Source organism: Carcharhinus amblyrhynchos, chromosome 7 (assembly GCF_965287045.1).
Source record: "Carcharhinus amblyrhynchos chromosome 7, sCarAmb.v2.hapA, whole genome shotgun sequence".
Lineage (NCBI taxonomy): Eukaryota > Metazoa > Chordata > Chondrichthyes > Carcharhiniformes > Carcharhinidae > Carcharhinus > Carcharhinus amblyrhynchos.
Window position 1 is genome coordinate 5,416,565 of NC_137330.1, and position 19,475 is coordinate 5,436,039.

The 19,475-nt window shown below is 50.2% G+C and overlaps 1 protein-coding gene across 1 annotated transcript in view; it reads left to right on the top strand.

The window, feature by feature from the left end:
* The window catches only part of LOC145345410 (potassium voltage-gated channel subfamily KQT member 5-like), a 183,628-nt gene extending 174,898 nt beyond the window's left edge, over positions 1 to 8,730 (top strand). The window contains 4 exon segments of the mRNA XM_080193226.1: positions 1,521 to 1,635; positions 2,984 to 3,115; positions 5,439 to 5,559; positions 7,004 to 8,730. Of these exon segments, the coding sequence (XP_080049352.1) occupies positions 1,521 to 1,635; positions 2,984 to 3,115; positions 5,439 to 5,559; positions 7,004 to 7,846 (1,211 nt within the window). The 3' untranslated portion in view covers positions 7,847 to 8,730.
* The last annotated feature ends 10,745 nt before the right edge of the window (positions 8,731 to 19,475 follow it).

Sequence of the window (19,475 nt, forward strand, 5' to 3'; positions counted from 1 at the left end):
GAGCCAGGGAAGAGGGAATATCTGAGACCCATTGGTTGTGTCATCCTCAGACTCTTTGATTTGATTTATTATTGTCTCATGTACTAAAATACAGTGAAAAGTATTGTTTCTTCCGCACTATACAGGCAAAGCCATACCATTGATAGAGAAGGAAAGGAGAGAGTGCAGAATATAGTGTTACTTTCATAGCTAGAGCATAGAGAGCAAGCAACTTAATGTGAGGTAGGTCCATTCAAAAGCCTGACAGCAGCAGGGAAGAAGCTGTCCTTGAGTCGGTTGGTACATGATCTCAGATATTTGTATCTTTTTCCCGATGGAAGAAGGCGGAAGCGAGAATGTCCGGGGTGTGTGGGGTCCTTAATAATACTGGCTGCTTTTCCAAGGCAGCAGGAGGTGTAGACAGAGTCAATGGGTGGGAGGCTAGTTTGCGAGATGGACTGGGCTATATTCACAACACTTGTTCCTTGTGGTCTTGGGCAGAGCAGGAGCCATACCAAGCTGTGATACATCTGGAAAGAATGCTTTCTGAGGTGTATTTGTAAAGGTGGCTAAGAGTTATAGCTGACATGCCAAATTTCCCTCCCTCATCAGGTAGGCTTGAAGGTGACCCTTGTGACCTGGAAGGTGACCCCGTGACCTGGGGAAGGAGACCCTGTGACCTCATGACCCAGGAAAGGTGACCCTAGGACCCAGAACATGACCCTATGAGGTGGCAGATTTAAAACTGAGGAGGAACCATTTCTCACAGAGGGTGGTGAATTGTGGAACTCACTGCCCCTTGGAGCAGTGGAGTCTGAATCATTAACTGGTTTCAAGAAGGGGATAGATATATTTTGAATTTAAAAAAGACAGGCTGGGGGGATATGGGGAAGAGGTGGGGAGAGATCAGCCATGATCTGATTGAGTGGCAGAGCAGGTTCAAAGGGCTGATATTGCTACCTCTGCTCCTGATGACCTGAGAAGTGTGACCCTCTGACCCCACGACCTGGGCAAGGTGACACTATAACTTATCATCGGCCCTCTTTCTGAGGGACTCATAAAATCATAGAATCCCGCAGCACAGAAGGAGGCCATTCAGCCCATTGTGTCTACACTGACCACAATCCCACCCAATCTCTATTCCCATAATCCCACATATTTACCCTGCTAATCCCCCTGACACTAGGGTCAATTTAACATGGCCAATCAGTCTAACCCACACAACTTCAGACTGTGAGAGGAAACTGGAGCACCCGGAGGAAACCCGCACAGACACTGGGAGAAGGTGCAAACTCCACACAGACATTGACCTGAGGCTGGAATTGAACCCGGGTCCCTGGCACTGTGAGGCAGCAGTGCTAACCACTGTGCCACCGTGCCAATTCAGGATTTACACTGAACTTTCTAAAGGATTGGATTCATCCAGTGAAAAGTCTACCTTTGGATGAATGAGTGAGCAAAGCGGAGAATTGAAACTCTTCCAACCTCAGGGACTTGCAAGTCATTCCTTCACGTGACAACTAAACAAGTTTTTTGTTCAGTTCTCGCAGATGCTGCTATGGGCACGGACGAAGGTTTTGATGAGCGAGCAGGTACCTGTGAGATCTCCATGGAAGAACTCACACCAGTTCTCAAGACTGTGGTCAGGGCAATCAGGTGAAGTTTTACAGGGGCCTCCTTTGGGCTTTTGAACAATTTTTCTTTTATTAATTCATTCACGAGTTGTGGGTGTCTGTGACTGGGTCACCATTTATCTCCCATCCCTAATTGCCCTTGAACTGAGTGGCTTAATATTAGTTCACAAGTAGGCTTACATTAACACTGCAATGAAGTTACCATGCTTCAGAGGGTAGTTAAGAGTTAATCACACAGACCAGATACTCACATTCGCCAGCCAGATGGGATTTGATGACAATCGTTGGAAGCCATAGTGATCACCGTTACCGAGACTAACTTTATATTCTAGAGACATTAACTGAATTCAAATTCCACCAGCTGCCGTGGTGAGATTTGAACCCAGGTTCACGGGGAATTGACCCAGATTACTGAACCAGCGGCAGTCCCTCGATGCCACCATATTCTCAATAAGGTGGTGTGCTGGGTTGGGAGATGCTGGAATTCCGACCGGATGGAATAACGTAGAGGATGAGAAGCCGCTTCCCATCATTGGGCTTTTCCTCACCTCATATCTGCTGTGCACTCACTGACAGAGAGTTCTACTGTCATTAGTCAACAACACCAATGGAATGAACACTACCATAAAGTCCCTACAGCACAGAAAGAGGCCATTCTGCCCATCGAGTCTGCATCGAATCTCCGAAAGGGCATCCCACACAGACCTTCCCCTAAGGCCGATCCCCATTTAACCTACACACCTCTGGGCAATAAGTGACAATTTAGCATGGCCAATCCAACTAACTTACATGCCTTTGGACAATAAGGGGCAATTTAGCAATACCAATCTCCCTAAGCTACACATTTTTGGATAATAAGAAGCAATTCAGCATGACCAATCCACCTAACCTGCACACCTTTGGACTGTGGGAGGAAACCGGAGCACCTGGAACAAACCCATGCAGACACAGGGAGAATGTGCGGACCCAGCAGACAGTGACCCACGGCTGGAATTGAACCCAGGTCCTTGGCACTGTGAGGCAGTGATGCTAACCACTGTGCCATTGCCCCCACCCTAGGATGAGCTTTTTCCGTCTATCCCAGATCCTAATTCCTACTGAGCTTTCCAGGATTGTTAGGGTATAAGATTATTTATTTGGCCATACTATATAATGAACACAATCAACTCCACTCCCCTTCAATAATAAACCGAAGTTTAAAGTGTTTCTGCATCGGCTTCAGTTTGAGGTGAATTCACCTAGTGTTAGTTTGTGACTCCCAGCCCTTGCATGTGATCAGATCCAGCGGATTATATCTGGGGAAAAATAATTCCAATTTAATAGTCGATCACACAGTGGGAAAATGACAACTGATACAATTCCCATTCCAGGATTGTGAAGTTTCATGTGGCAAAGAGGAAGTTTAAGGAGACTCTCCGTCCATACGATGTAAAGGATGTGATTGAGCAATATTCAGCTGGACATTTGGACATGCTGTGTCGGATCAAGAGCCTGCAGTCACGGTGAGTCTGGACACTAGGGTGTCCACAAACACAGTCAGACCTGCTGAGATTCTCCAGCATTTTCTACTTTTGTTTCAGATTCCAACACACGCAGTAATTTAAAGCCTATTTATCAGTGTCACAAGTCAGTTTACATTAACATTGCAATGAAGTTACTGTGAAAATCCTCTAGTTGCCACACTCTGTTCGGGGACACTGAGGGAGAATTTAACATGGCCAATGTGCCTAAGCAGTACATCTTTCGGACTGTGGGAGGAAACCAGAGCACACAGAGGAAACCCATGCAGACACGGGGAGAACATGCAGGCTCCGCACAGACATTGACCCAAACTGGGAATCGAGCCCAGTTCCCTGGTGCTGTGAGGCAGCTGTGCTAACCACTGTGCCACCGTACCGCCCACTGTGCTTTAGTCAGGCTGAGTCAGCATTGATTTCTAAAAGAGAAGTCAGGTGAGTTTTTCAGAGTATGTGAGGAACCTCGGAGCTAACAGTGGATTAGTGAATGTAATAGATAAATAATTATTTAGCAGTGTTGTACAGAACTTGAATATTGCTGAAAAAGATACTTTGTCAAAGTTTTTTGTCTTTCATTCATCAGAACAATTGGAAGAATAGCAATATCAGGGGAAGCAACAACTTTATACTGTACAAGAGCAGAATGCTGACTGGTAGAGGTGTTGGCATAGAGAATGCACCACTGATACTTCACTTGCATGCCTCAACAGGCTCCATCCTGCATTTTGAAATGGAACAGTCAAATAAACTCCCTTTCCTTGATGCACTAGGGCAGCACGGTGGCACTGTAGTTAGCACTGCTGCCTCACAGCTCTTGGCCCAAGGTTCAATTCCAGCCTTGGGTGACTGTGCAGAGTCTGCACGTTCTCCCATTGCCTGCGTGGGTTTTCTCCAGGTTTCCTCCCACAGTCCAAAGATGTGTGGATTGGATTGATAGGCCATGCTGAATTGTCCCTCAGTATCAGGGAGATTAGCAGGGTCAATACATGGGTGTATGACTTGGGTGTGATTGTTGTTGGTGTAGGCTCGATGGGCCAAATGGCCTCCTTCTGCACTGTAGGGATTCTATAGGGGCAATTCCCTGCTCATTTTGTTAGCGCGTTGGGCCAGGAGAATCATGTATAGGCTGATTCATGGAATTTGTGCAAACGTACCCACCGCGTGCCCACCTCCAAGCATCGGATAGCCAATGTAGTAGAGACCATGCTGGAAACCAGCGGGAACAGCGGGTAAGTGATTTAAATCTTATTTTAATGTTATTTAAATGTGATAAGCGGGCCTGGGACTGAAGCACTCCACCTGTACAATTTCACTCCTGCGGGGTTCAAACTAGCTCCCCACTTTCAGGGAATTAGCGGGACCACCCTGCTGGAATAAAAGGGGTGCAATCGGGGCCCCCAATGGCGGGGGGGTGGCCCTGGGTATGGGCATCCTGCCAGTGCCAGCCTGTACCCCCTGGCACTGCCCAAGGGACAAAGTGCCAATGCCTAGGGGGCACCTTGGCACTGTCCACCAGGCATTGGGCAGTGCCAAGGGGGCCAGGCCAAGGTGGGAGGGGCTGATCCAAGGATGTCCTTGCTATAGAGGGAGTGCAGCTGATTCCTGGGATAGCAGGTGGGTCTTATAGGAGAGATTGAGTCAGTTGGGATTATATTTGCTGGAGTTTAGAAGAGTGAGAGAGAATCTCATAGAAACTTATAAAATTCTGACAGGGTAGATTCAGAAAAAAATGTTCCCAATGGTGGGGGATTCCAGAACAAGGGGTCATAGCTGAAGGATAAGGGGTAAATCTTTTAGAACAGACAGGAGAAGAAATGTCTTCACTCAAAGAGTTATGAATCCATGAAATTCACTGCCACAGAAATTAGTTGAGGCCAAAATTTTGCCTGATTTCTAGAAGAAATTAGATATAGGCTAAAGGGATCGAGGGATGGGGAAAAGGGGGGATCAGGATATTGAATTTGATGATCAGCCATGATCATAATGAATGGCAGGGCAGGTTCGAAGGGCCGAATGGCCTATTCCTGCTTCTAGCTTCATGGTTCTATCCACACCAGTGTACTCAATTCATCCAGTGATCCATGCTGGGGTGGACCCTGATGTTTAAGCTGTGCCTTTGGATTTTTGGATCACTGTATTTAAACGTTCCCAGCCTTTAAGATCTGGTTTCCCGATGGGTGGCTCCTTCAGCGATCCAGCATTAGAAGGTGTACGATTCAATAGTTACAGTCCATTGTAATCAGCCATCTCTGAAAGAATCTTTTCCCAGTGTTCACATGAACATTGTGTATCTTCTTTATCGATGCAGTGTGGATCACATGCTTGGGAGAGGACAGGTCACAGCAGACAAGAGGTCACGTGAAAAAGTCCCACCTGACATTACCGATGACCTCAGCATGATGGGACGGGTGGTCAAAGTTGAAAAACAGGTAAGAGTAATGACCTTTTGGAAATAATTCCGTTCAGTTCCCAACAAGAACCTCCCCTCAATGTTAAGGAAGAATATAATCAAAGTGATCACTCTAATTACATCAATTCATTTATGCAGGGTGGGTTGGATTGTATCCATTACCCCCATCTGTAATTCGGATTTTTGGAGTTTAACCTATTGATTATCCCAGCAGGAATGATATGTGAGAAGGGATTGAGTCGATTAGGATTTTACTCACTGGAGTTTAGAAGAATGACTCGGGAATCTCGTAGGAACATTTGAAAGGACCAAAAGGGGTAGATGCAGGAAAGATATTCCCAATGGTGGGGGTGTCCAGAACTAGGGGGTCATAGACTAAGGATACAGTTAAACCTATTAGGACTAAGATAAGGAGAAATGAGGAGAGATTGAGTCAGTTCGGATTGTATTCATTGGAGTTTAGAAGAGTGAGACAGAATCTCATAGAAACTTATACAATTCTGACAGGGTAGATTCAGAAAAAATGTTCCCAATGGTGGGAGAGTCCAGAACAAGGGGTCATAGCTGAAGGTTGATGTGGCGAGCTGTGGAATATGTTGCCACAGAGATCAGTTGTGGCCAACACGTTTTCAACAAGGATTTAGATACAGCTGGATGGATTAACCTCCGAACATCCAAATTAGAAATAGGGACAAAGAGGGTCAAAGGATATTGTGGGGAAGACGGGAACAGGATATTGAATTGGATGATCAGCCATGATCGTAATGAATGGTGGAGCAGGCTCAAAGGGCCAAATGGCCTCCTCCTGCTCCTATCTCCTATGTTTCTATTCCCCTTATCTGGATGTTTGGAGGGTTTAATCATTGGTTATCTCAGTCTCTAATCTGGATGTTTGGAGGGTTTAATCATTGGTTATCTCAGTCTCTAATCTGGATGTTTGGAGGGTTTAATCATTGGTTATCTCAGTCTCTAATCTGGATGTTTGGAGCTTAATCCATCGATTATCCCAATTTTTAACCTGGATGTTTGGTGTTTCATTCATTCGTGGGACATGGATACCACCGGCTGGCCAGTATTTGTTATCCAAGGGACAGCTGAGAGTCAAACACATTGCTGTGGCTCTGGAGTCACTGTAGGCCAGACCAGGTAAGGACGGCAGATTTCCTTCCCTAAAGCAATCAGTGAACCAGATGGGTTTTCTGACAATTGACATCAGCGGATTCATAATTCCAGACTTTTTTTAATTGAATTCAAGTTCCTCCAGCTGCTGTGACAGGATTCGAACCCAGGTCTCCGGAAGATGAGCTGATTTTCTGGATTGATAGTTTAGTGACAATACCACTGGGCCATGGCCTCCCCGTTTGGAGTTTAATCCACTGATTATCACTAATCCGGGTGACACTGTGGAAGTGAGTGTAGGCAGTGATATACTGGCACTGAGACTCTGCTGTTTGTTTTTACAGGTACAATCGATTGAATCAAAGCTGGATTGCCTTCTGGAAATCTACAGGCAGTGTCTGCACAAGGGCTCTGTCTCCACACTGACACTTGCCTCACTGCAGATGCCTGTGTTCGAGTTTGACCAGACATCTGATTACCAAAGTCCTGTGGATGGGCCTGTCTCGGTACCGTACAATAGCTGCATGTCCAGATCCACGAGTACCAAGGGATTACAGCAGGCCCTATCGATAAATAATCCAAGTGCTCCCGCTCACTGCACCATCAGCCCAGCCAGGCAAGCTCCGCTTGCTCCAAAGAGTGAGAGCGACGGACCCAGAGTGCCCGCGGTCAGTCAAACAGTTCAGTCTGCCAAGGCGGCCGTGCCAACACGACAGCTGCCATCCTTTCAGAGCCTCTGCAGGGCAAGGCCTCTCCAGGTTGTCCCTGCCACCACAGAGGGGATTGGTTCCGATGCCACCTCCTGCCCTCTTGCCAATCGAGTGCCGGACACTAACGTCATCCAGGAGGCACTGTGGAGGAGAAGCCAGAGTGCAGAGAACGAATCCCTGGTCAAGGTTTGCCCACTGCCGGAAAAGCCCTTGGAACACTCGGTGTCTGTGCAAAACCTGATCCAGTGCACACACAAACTGAGGGTGCCGTTCGCTGGCAGCAACCACAAGGTGGGCAAAGAGCACTGCTCTGACTTGGCAGACGTGCCACCTTTGGTAAGAGACCAGGAGGTTGGTGCAGAGATGCTCGAAGCCACCCTCTCCCGGGGGCCGGGTGTCGCCAGGACCCCCCAGCACAGCGGGCCAGCCGAGGAACCATCAGGCCCCTTGAGCCGATCCCACGTCCGACTAAAATGACAACGAAAGAAACCTCCCTTTCAAATATTGCTTCAGTGTCTGAGCTGTGCCCGTATATGCACCGTCTACCTGAGGACAAGACAACTTGGGAAACTTTCAAAGGCATGAGAGCTGAACTGATCAGAAAAGGCACTCGTGGGAGTGGTTATGACTTTGTTGCATGAAAAGTGCATGATAAATTCGAAATGATTTCAGCTACTAACAAAACAGCCTGATTCTGTCGATAAAGCAGGGATTGTCCTTGTGGGGAATAGGCATTGAGAATGTACCAGAGTAACCATGTATTCAGGAGTCTAAACAATTCAAACCACTCTTAGATACAGCATGTGAGTACAGTAGCATTGCACCTCCAGGCAAACCTTATCATTTTATCCAGGTGTAGGCTCTTGTTTACATCAGAAATATTCTCAGCTACCTTTGAGGTAATAGATCTGTGTGTCTGTCATGAGGCAAATGCATCAATCTCCTCTCCAGTTTGTGTATTTGTTTTGGAAGTTAATTTCTATATATTTTGAAAACTGCTAAGCAGCGATTTCTTTTATAGCTTAAAGCCACCTTCTCATTTCAAGTTGTTCCCTGGCTGCAAAAGGCCTGAGAACGATCTGTGAGACGTAGAAGCAGCCGGAACTGGAAGTCTGAATGTGTTGCAGGGTGCAAAGTGAATTCAGTATTCTGTCTCTTCGGAAAAGACGTAACTTTTGATTAGCTGGTCTCCAGCAGAATGAAATACAGATGCAGCAGTGGAACAATACTTACTCTAAAATGCTTTGTATATCATTTTGTGAGTCTGTCGATTCTGATGTTTGTACTGATTAGTTGTTATGATGCCATCCTTAGAATTTCCACAGTGCAGAAGGAGACCATTCAGCCCATCGAGTCTGCACCGACCACAATCCCACCCAGTCCCTATCCCTGTAACCCCACATATCTACCCTGCTATTCCCCCTGACACTAAGGGTCAATTTTATCACGGCCAATCCACCCAACCCGCATATCCTTGGACTGTGGGAGGAAACCGGAACACCCGGAGGAAACCCACGCAGTCACAGGGAGAACATGCAATCTCCACACAGACAGCGACCCAAGGCCAGAATTGAACCCGGGTCCCTGGTGCTGTGAGGCAGCAGTGCTAACCACTGTGCCACCATGTTGAACAGCCTAGCTGGTGGACCCAGATGCTGCCTTGAGGCACAATTGATCATATTGCCAAACGTAAGATCTTTGGCAGGAGACCGTCTAGCCCATCATGCTTTTGTGAAAGCTATCCAATCAGTCCAAATCTTTGCCCATGTCAGTGATTCCCTTCATGGTGGCACAGTGGTTGGCACTGCTGCCTCGCAGCGCCAGAGACCTGGGTTCAACTCCAGCCTCGGGAGACTAATAATAAATCAAATCAAACCAAATCAAAATGACCAAGGAGTTTGCACACTTTCCCTGTGTCTGCGTGGGCTCCCTCTGGGTGTTCCGGTTTCCTCCCACAGTCCGGAAGATGTGTGGATTAGGTTGATTGGCCATGATAAATTGTGTATCGGGGAGTTAGCAGGGTAAATACATGGGATTACAGGGATAGGGCCTGGATGGGATTGATGTCAGTGTGGGGTCAATGGGCTGAATAGCCTCCTTCTGCACTGTACGGATTCTATCATACTATTTGTCCAACTCCCTTAAGAAAGGTAATCTTGAATCTACTTGCACCACCCTGTCAGACAGGGTTACCTCATCTCAACTGCTTGTTTTGCCAAAATTATCTTAAACTTTGGGTTAATGACCCTCACTACCGGCCAAAACCCTTCATCATTCTGACAACCTTTATTCATTTTCTAATCCAAGCTGAATAGCCCCAGTCTCTCCACTCTTTCCGCATAACCGAAATCCCACTTCCCCAGTATCCAATTTTATTCCCTCTGTACCTCCTGTGAGACCCTGACATCCTTCCTAAAACACGGTGCCCAACATTCCAACTGGTGCCTTACCAGTCCTTATAGAGATTTAGTTTAACTTCTTAGTATTTCTACCCAATACCTGTCTTGATAAAACCCAGAATCCCAATGGTTTCATGGTCATCAGTAGATTCTTAATTCCAGATATTTCTTGTATTGAATTCAAATTCCATCATCTGCCTTGGTGGGATTCGAACCTGGGTCCACTTTAGAGCTGTGTTTCTGAATTAATATTCCAGCGATCACCTCCCCGCAGCTTCATTCCTTGTTAGGCTGGGAATACACACTGATTGGTGTAAATTCTTTTGTACAGATTTGAGGAATTTCTTCCACCCTAGACCTTTACATTTTTTTCCCCACTCTCAGAGGATAATTGAAATCTCCCACAGTGGTTAGAACTGCTGCTTCACAGTGCCAGGGACTCGGGTTCGATTCCCAGCTCGGGCCACTGTCTGTGCGGAGTTTGCACATTCTCTCCCTTTTTGGGTGGGTTTCCTTTGGGTGCTCCGGATTCCTCCCTCAGTCCAAAAGATGTGCTGGATAGGCACATCTACCATGCTAAATTCTCCCTCAGTGTACCCAAACAGCTTCCAGAGTGAGATGTCTAGAGGATTTTCACATTAACTTCATTGTTAATGTAAGCCTGATTACAGAGAAACATTGGAAATAGGAGAAGGAGGAGCCTTCGTTACAATCATGGATGATCGTCCAACTCAGTAGCCTAATCCTGCTTCTTCCCCATAATCTTTGATCCTTTTGGCCCCAAGTGCTATATCCAGCTGCCTCTTGAATATATTCAATGTTTTGGCATCAACTACTTCCTGTGTTAATGAATTCCACAGGCTCACCGCTCTTTGGGTGAAGAAATGTCTCCTCATCTCTTTCCTAAATGATCTACCCTGAATCCTCAGACTGTGACCCCTGATACTCGACTCCCTGCATCTACCCTGTCCAGTCCTGTTAGGCTAGATTTGCGACACTAATAAACTTTAAACTTATCGCTATGCCCCTGTTATTATGTCACTCCATAGCTGATATCATAAAATCCCCACAGTGCAGAAGTAGACCATTCAGCCCATCAAGTCTGCACTGACCACAATCCCACCTAGGTTCTATTCCCATAACCCCCATGTATTTACCATGAATTACCTGACACTAGGGTCAATTTAGCATTGCCAATCAACCTAACCCGCACATCTTTCAACGGTGGGAGGAAACCGGAGCACCCGGAGGAAACCCACACAGACACAAACGAATAACAGGCTGAAGGGCCTGTTTCCCGTGCTGGGTTGTTCTTTGTTCTTTGACACGAGGCAAATGTGCAGAATCCACACAGACAGTGACCGAAGGCCAGAATTGAACCTGGGTCCCTGGCACTGTGAGGCAGCAGTGCTAACCACTGTGCCACTGTGCTGCCGTTATAACTACAAATAATCTCAGCATATACCATTGTCTTCTATAACATAACCTCTCATTATCAAGACAGCAGTGAAAAATTAATTTCTAGAACATAACTGATATCACAGAATCATACATCTAGACATCTTTCTTTTTAAAGTATTAACTTATTTGATATAAGTAAAAATTTTGTAAATAGTTGCTCGAAGTTTGAAAATTGGAATGAATGAATCTGCAATTTCATTCAACAAGATTCAGCCTGTAAATTTGATGAACTGTACAATATATAAAGGATATTTAGATTCCTTTTCTTATTTGATATGTATATGGTGCCTTCCATGCCTGCCCTTGTATTAAACAGAAAAACTAAAGATGAACCCCTGGTGTATGGGAGACTCCTGACTCAGATACAAAAGGCGGAATTTTACCGGAACGTCCGCCCGAGCTCCGTACGGTACCACCCAAGGCCAATGAAGAATGCCGTGCTCCGATTCCGGGGGCAGGCGTGCCAGTAAAATTCCGGTTTAAGGGTCTATTGAGATCAATTTTAATTATGCTTAATGTCAATTCAAATCCTATTTGAATAATTTTAATAAATTGTTTTCACGAGTAATTTATTATGTGGAACTGTCATTTTTGCCTTAAATGACTTGCTTGAGATGAGATTATAGTTTTGTTTAATATATTTTGTTCAGGCACAGGTCAATTCTATAATAAGGTCATGCCATCTTTTCTCAAAATACAACAAACTGAGAAAAAAATCAAACCCTGTTTCCATTTCTACTTTGGCACTTTTTGTTTCTTATCACTCCCAGAGCTTTGGGAATAATTTAATTTAATATATTTTACTTCTGAGCAATCTGTTTCATTCATTTTATCTTAAGCTGAGGAGAATCCCGCAGGCAGCATCAGATATGAAAGATTTGATTTGATTTATTCTTGTCACGTGTATTGGGATACAGTGAAAAGTGTTGTTTCTTCTGTGCTATATAGACAAAGTATACCGTTCATAGAGTACATAGGGGAGAAGGAAAGGAGAGGCTGCACAATGTAGTGTTACAGTCATAGAGCGTAGAGAAAGATCAACTTACTATAAGGTAGGTCTATTCAAAAGTCTAATGGCAGCAGGGAAGAAGCTGTTCTTGAGTTGGTTGGTACATGATCTCAGACTTTTGTATCTTTTTCCCAACAGAAGAACAGTATGTCCTGGGTGCATGAGTTCCTTGATTATACTGGCTGTTTTCCTGAGGCAGCGGGAAGTGTAGACGGAGTCAATGAATGGGAAGCTGGTTTGCATGATGGACTGGGCTTCATTCACAACTCTTTATAGTTTCTTCCCATCTTGTTCAGAGGCATAGCAGGCTGTAATACATCTGGAAAGAATGCTTTCTGCTGTGCACCAAGGTGGTAGATGAGGGCAGTGCAGTTGATGTTGTCTACATGGACTTTAGGAAGGCCTTTGACAAGGTACTGCATGGTAGGTTGTCGCATAAGAATAAATCTCACGGGATCCAGGGTGAGGTATCTAAATGGATATAAAATTGGCTTCCTGACAGAAGCCAGAGGGTGATTGTAGAGGGTTGTTTTTCAAACTGGAGGCCTGTGACCAGCAATGTGCCTCAGGGATCGGTGCTGGGTCCACTGTTATTTGTCATTTGTACTAATGATTTGGATGAGAATATAGGAAGCATGGTTAGTAAGTTTGCAGATGACACCAAAATTGGTGGCATAGTGGACAGTGAAAAAGTTATCACCAATTGCAACGGGATCTTGATCAATTGGGCCAGTGGGCTGACGAATGGAAGATGGAGTTTAATTTAGATAAATGCAAGGTGATGCATTTTGGTAGATTGAACCAGGGCAGGACTTACTCAGTTAATGGTAGGGCGTTGGGGAGAGTTACAGAACAAAGAGATCTAGGGATACATGTTCATAGCTCTGTGAAAATGGAGTCACAAGTGGACAGAGTGGTGAAGAAGGCATTCGGCATGCTTGGTTTCATCGGTCAGAACATTGAATACAGGAGTTGGAAAGTCTTGTTGAAGTTGTACAAGACATTGCTAAGGCCACACTTGGAATACTGTGTGCAGTTCTGGTCATCCTATTATAGAAAGGATATTATTAAACTAGAAAGAGTGCAGCAAAGATTTACTGGGATACTACTGGGACTTGATGGATTGAGTTATAACGGGAGGCTGGATAGACTGGGACTTTTTTCTCTGGAGTGTAGGAGACTGAGGGGTGATCTTATAGAGATCTATAAAATAATGAGGGGCACAGATCAGGTAGATAGTCAATATCCTTTCCCAAAGGTACAGGAGTCTAAAACTAGACGGCATAGGTTTAGGGTGAGAGGGGAGAGATACAAAAATGTTCAGAGGGGCAATTTTTTCACACAGAGGGTGGTGAGTATCTGGAACAAAGAACAAAGAAAATTACAGCACAGGAATAGGCCCTTCAGCCCTCCAAGCCTGCACTGACCATGCTGTCCAACTTAATTAATACCCCCTACCCTTCCAGGGACCATATCCTTCTATTCCTATCCTATTCATGTACTTGTCAAGACGCTCCTTAAAAGTCATTACCATAGGCACTTCCACTACCTCCCCTGGCAACGAGTTCCAGGCACCCACTACTCTCTGTGTAAAACATCTGCCTCGTACATCTCCTTTGAACCTTGCCCCTCACACCTTAAACCTGTGCCCCCGAGTAATTGACTCTTCTGCCCTGGGAAAAAGCTTCTGACTATCCACTCTGTCCATTCCTCTCATAATCTTGTAGACTTCTATCATATCTCCCCTCAACCTCCATCGTTCCAGTGAGAAGAAACCAAGTTTCTCCAACCTCTCCTCATAGCTAATGCCCTCCATACCAGACAACCTCCTGGTAAATCTTTTCTATACCCTCTCCAAAGCCTCCACATCCTTCTGGTAGTGTGGTGACCAGAATTGAACACTATATTCCAACAGCGACCTAACCACGGTTCTATAAAGCTACAACATGACTTGCCAATTTTTAAACTCAATGCCCCGGCTGATGAAGGCAAGTATGCCATGTGCCTTCCTGTCTACCTTCTCTACCTGTATTGCCCCTTTCAGTGACCTGTGTACCCAGATCTCTTTGCCTATCAATACTCTTAAGGGTTCTGCCATTTACTGAAAATTTCCCATCTGTCTTAGACCTTCCAAAATGCATTCCCTCACATTTGTCCGGATTAAACTCCATCTGCCATCTCTCTGCCCGAGTCTCCAACTGATCTATATCCTGCTGTATCCTCTGATGGTCCCCATCGTTATCCGCAAATCCACGAACCTTTGTGTCGTTCGCAAACTTATTAATCAATCCAGTTACATTTTCCTCCAAATCATTTATATATATTACGAACAGCAAAGGTCCCAGCACTGATCCCTGAGAAACACCACTTGTCACAGCCTTCTATTCAGAAATGCTCCCTTCCATTGCTACCCTCTGTCTTCTTTGACTGAGTAAGAAGTCTCACAACACCAGGTTTAAGTCCAACCAAACTTCTTACTGTGTTTACCCCAGTCCAATGCCGGCATCTCTACTTCTTTGACTGAGCCAGTTTTGTATCCACTTTGCCAGCTCACCTCTGATCCCATGCGACTTCACCTTCTGTGCCAGTCTGCCATGAGGGACCTTGTCGAAGGCCTTACTGAAGGAAGAAGCTGTCAGAGTTGTAGTAGAGGCGGATACAATTTTCTCTTTTAAAAAGCATTTAGATAGTTACATGGGTACGATGGGGTCTAGAGGGATAGGGGCCAAATGTGGGCAATTGGGATTAGTTTAGGGGTTTTAAAAAAAGAGGGCAGCATGAACAAATCAAAGGGCCTGTTTCCATGCTGTAAAACTCTATGACTCTATCTGTAAAAATTGGTGAGAGTCGTAGCTGACATGCCAAATTTCCTTAGTTCTTGAGAAAGTAGAGGCGTTTGGGCTCTCTTAACTATAGTGTCAGCGTGGAGGGATCAGGATAGGTTGTTGATGATCTGGGCACCTAGAAAGTTGAAACTCTCAACCATTTCCACTTCATCCCCATTGATGTAGACCAAGGCACGTCCTACCTATCCTGACACATATTTGATCCAGGAAACAGTTCTGGGTGAAATTTGTTCCTCATTTTGACCACATCCAGCGCCTATTTCAGGATAAATCACATCACCCAGTAATACTGCACCATAAGTTGCCCACAGATTTCTCCACCTTCCTCATGCACACTCTTCAGGGTATGTACGTTAAGTGAGAACCATAGAGCCATAGAAAAGTTACAGCACAGGAGTCCTTTCTAATCCCATCTTCCAGCCCATAGTCCTGTAAGTTTCAGCACTTAAGGTGCAGATCCAGGTACTTTTTAAAAGTGTTTAGGGTTTCTGCCTACACCACAAACTCGGGCAGTCATTCCGGACACATTCCTGAATTCCAGATACACCACTATTTGCATAAAATAGTTCTTCCTCATATCCCCTCTACACCTACTGTCCTGAATCGATGTCCCTAGAATTTTCCACCAAGGGAAACAATTTTATCGTGTCCTACTATCTCTTTCCCCCCATAATTTAATACACCTCAATCACCCCTAGCCTTCTTTGCTCCAAGAAAAATAACCCCAACCTATCCAAACTCTCCTCATAGCTACAATTTTCTAGCCCTTTCTTGTAACATTCTTGTAAACCTCCTCAGTGCAAGAGAAGGTTTACAAGACCTAATTCCTTTGAGTATAGGAGTGGGGATGTCTCACTGCAGTTACACAGGGCATTGCTGAGGCCACACTTTGAGTACTGTGTGCAGTTTTGGTCACCTAGTCTGAGAAGCGACATTCTTACTATTGAGAGAGTCCAGTATGGGTGGGTGCGATGGGATCGGGGTGGGTGAGGGGGTGCAGGGTGGGTGGGTGAGGGGGTGCAGGGTGGGTGGGTGCGATGGGATCGGGGTGGGTGAGGGGGTGCAGGGTGGGTGGGTGAGGGGTGCAGGGTGGGTGCGATGGGATCGGGGTGGGTGAGGGGGTGCAGGGTGGGTGGGTGAGGGGGTGCAGGGTGGGTGGGTGAGGGGGTGCAGGGTGGGTGAGGGGGTGCAGGGTGGGTGGGTGAGGGGGTGCAGGGTGGGTGGGTGCGATGGGTGAGGGGTGGGTGAGGGGGTGCAGGGTGGGTGGGTGAGGGGGTGCAGGGTGGGCGGGTGCGATGGGATCGGGGTGGGTGAGGGGGTGCAGGGTGGGTGGGTGCGATGGGTGAGGGGTGGGTGGGTGGTGGGGTGCAGGGTGGGTGGGTGAGGGGGTGCAGGGTGGGTGGGTGCGATGGGATCGGGGTGGGTGAGGGGGTGCAGGGTGGGTGGGTGAGGGGGTGCAGGGTGGGTGGGTGAGGGGGTGCGATGGGTGAGGGGTGGGTGGGTGAGGGGGTGCAGGGTGGGTGGGTGCGATGGGATCGGGGTGGGTGAGGGGGTTCGGGGTGGGTGGGCGAGGGGGTGCAGGGTGGGTGGGTGAGGGGGTGCAGGGTGGGTGGGTGAGGGGGTTCGGGGTGGGTGGGTGAGGGGGTGCAGGGTGGGTGGGTGAGGGGGTGCAGGGTGGGTGGGTGAGGGGGTTCGGGGTGGGTGGGTGAGGGGGTGCAGGGTGGGTGGGTGAGGGGGTTCGGGGTGGGTGGGTGAGAGGGTGCAGGGTGGGTGGGTGAGGGGGTGCAGGGTGGGTGGGTGAGGGGGTTCGGGGTGGGTGGGTGAGAGGGTGCAGGGTGGGTGGGTGAGGGGGTGCAGGGTGGGTGAGGGGGTGCAGGGTGGGTGGGTGAGGGGGTTCGGGGTGGGTGGGTGAGGGGGTGCAGGGTGGGTGGGTGAGGGGGTGCAGGGTGGGTGGGTGAGGGGTGCAGGGTGGGTGGGTGAGGGGGTGCAGGGTGGGTGGGTGAGGGGGTGCAGGGTGGGTGAGGGGGTGCAGGGTGGGTGGGTGAGGGGGTTCGGGGTGGGTGGGTGAGGGGGTTCGGGGTGGGTGGGTGAGGGGGTGCAGGGTGGGTGGGTGAGGGGGTTCGGGGTGGGTGGGTGAGAGGGTGCAGGGTGGGTGGGTGAGGGGGTGCAGGGTGGGTGGGTGAGGGGGTTCGGGGTGGGTGGGTGAGAGGGTGCAGGGTGGGTGGGTGAGGGGGTGCAGGGTGGGTGGGTGAGAGGGTGCAGGGTGGGTGGGTGAGAGGGTGCAGGGTGGGTGGGTGAGGGGGTGCAGGGTGGGTGGGTGAGGGGGTGCAGGGTGGGTGAGGGGGTGCGGGGTGGGTGGGTGAGGGGGTTCGGGGTGGGTGGGTGAGGGGGTGCAGGGTGGGTGGGTGAGGGGGTTCGGGGTGGGTGGGTGAGAGGGTGCATGGTGGGTGGGTGAGGGGGTTCGGGGTGGGTGGGTGAGAGGGTGCAGGGTGGGTGGGTGAGGGGGTGCAGGGTGGGTGGGTGAGGGGGTGCAGGGTGGGTGGGTGAGGGGGTGCAGGGTGGGTGAGGGGGTGCAGGGTGGGGGGGTGAGGGGGTGCAGGGTGGGTGGGTGAGGGGGTTCGGGGTGGGTGGGTGAGAGGGTGCAGGGTGGGTGGGTGAGGGGGTGCAGGGTGGGTGAGGGGGTGCAGGGTGGGTGGGTGAGGGGGTTCGGGGTGGGTGGGTGAGGGGGTTCGGGGTGGGTGGGTGAGGGGGTGCAGGGTGGGTGGGTGAGGGGGTTCGGGGTGGGTGGGTGAGAGGGTGCAGGGTGGGTGGGTGAGGGGGTGCAGGGTGGGTGAGGGGGTGCAGGGTGGGTGGGTGAGGGGGTGCAGGGTGGGTGGGTGAGGGGGTTCGGGGTGGGTGGGTGAGAGGGTGCATGGTGGGTGGGTGAGGGGGTTCGGGGTGGGTGGGTGAGAGGGTGCAGGGTGGGTGGGTGAGGGGGTGCAGGGTGGGTGGGTGAGGGGGTGCAGGGTGGGTGGGTGAGGGGGTGCAGGGTGGGTGGGTGAGGGGGTGCAGGGTGGGTGGGTGAGGGGGTTCGGGGTGGGTGGGTGAGGGGGTGCAGGGTGGGTGGGTGAGGGGGTGCAGGGTGGGTGAGGGGGTGCAGGGTGGGGGGGTGAGGGGGTGCAGGGTGGGTGGGTGAGGGGGTGCAGGGTGGGTGGGTGAGGGGGTGCAGGGTGGGTGAGGGGGTGCAGGGTGGGTGAGGGGGTGCAGGGTGGGGGGGTGAGGGGGTGCAGGGTGGGTGAGGGGGTGCAGGGTGGGTGGGTGAGGGGGTGCAGGGTGGGTGGGTGAGGGGGTTCGGGGTGGGTGGGTGAGAGGGTGCATGGTGGGTGGGTGAGGGGGTTCGGGGTGGGTGGGTGAGAGGGTGCAGGGTGGGTGGGTGAGGGGGTGCAGGGTGGGTGGGTGAGGGGGTGCAGGGTGGGTGGGTGAGGGGGTTCGGGGTGGGTGGGTGAGGGGGTGCAGGGTGGGTGGGTGAGGGGGTGCAGGGTGGGTGGGTGAGGGGTGCAGGGTGGGTGGGTGTGGTGGGATCGGGGTGGGTGAGGGGGTGCAGGGTGGGTGGGTGAGGGGGTGCAGGGTGGGTGGGTGAGGGGGTGCAGGGTGGGTGGGTGAGGGGGTGCAGGGTGGGTGGGTGAGAGGGTGCAGGGTGGGGGGGTGAGGGGGTGCAGGGTGGGTGGGTGAGGGGGTGCAGGGTGGGTGGGTGAGGGGGTGCAGGGTGGGTGGGTGAGAGGGTGCAGGGTGGGGGGGTGAGGGGGTGCAGGGTGGGTGAGGGGGTGCAGGGTGGGTGGGTGAGGGGGTGCAGGGTGGGTGAGAGGGTGCAGGGTGGGTGGGTGAGGGGGTGCAGGGTGGGTGAGGGGGTGCAGGGTGGTTGAGAGGGTGCAGGGTGGGTGGGTGAGGGGGTGCAGGGTGGGTGGGTGAGAGGGTGCAGGGTGGGTGGGTGAGGGGGTGCAGGGTGGGTGGGTGAGGGGGTGCAGGGTGGGTGAGGGGGTGCAGGGTGGGTGGGTGAGGGGGTGCAGGGTGAGGGGGTGCAGGGTGGGTGGGTGAGAGGGTGCAGGGTGGGTGGGTGCAGGGTGGGTGGGTGAGGGGGTGCAGGGTGGGTGGGTGAGGGGGTGCAGGGTGGGTGAGGGGGTGCAGGGTGGGTGGGTGAGGGGGTGCAGGGTGGGTGGGTGAGGGGGTGCAGGGTGGGTGGGTGCGGTGGGATCGGGGTGGGTGGGTGGCCCCTGCTGGGTTTAGGGTGCCCTGTGGGCGGTGGGTTTCGGGGGGCGCGCTCCCGGTGCCCGCGGCCGCGCGTGCCCGATAAGAGTGCGCGCGCGGCGGCGGCGGGAGCGCGCGCGTGTGTCTGCGCAGGCGCAGTGGGGGAG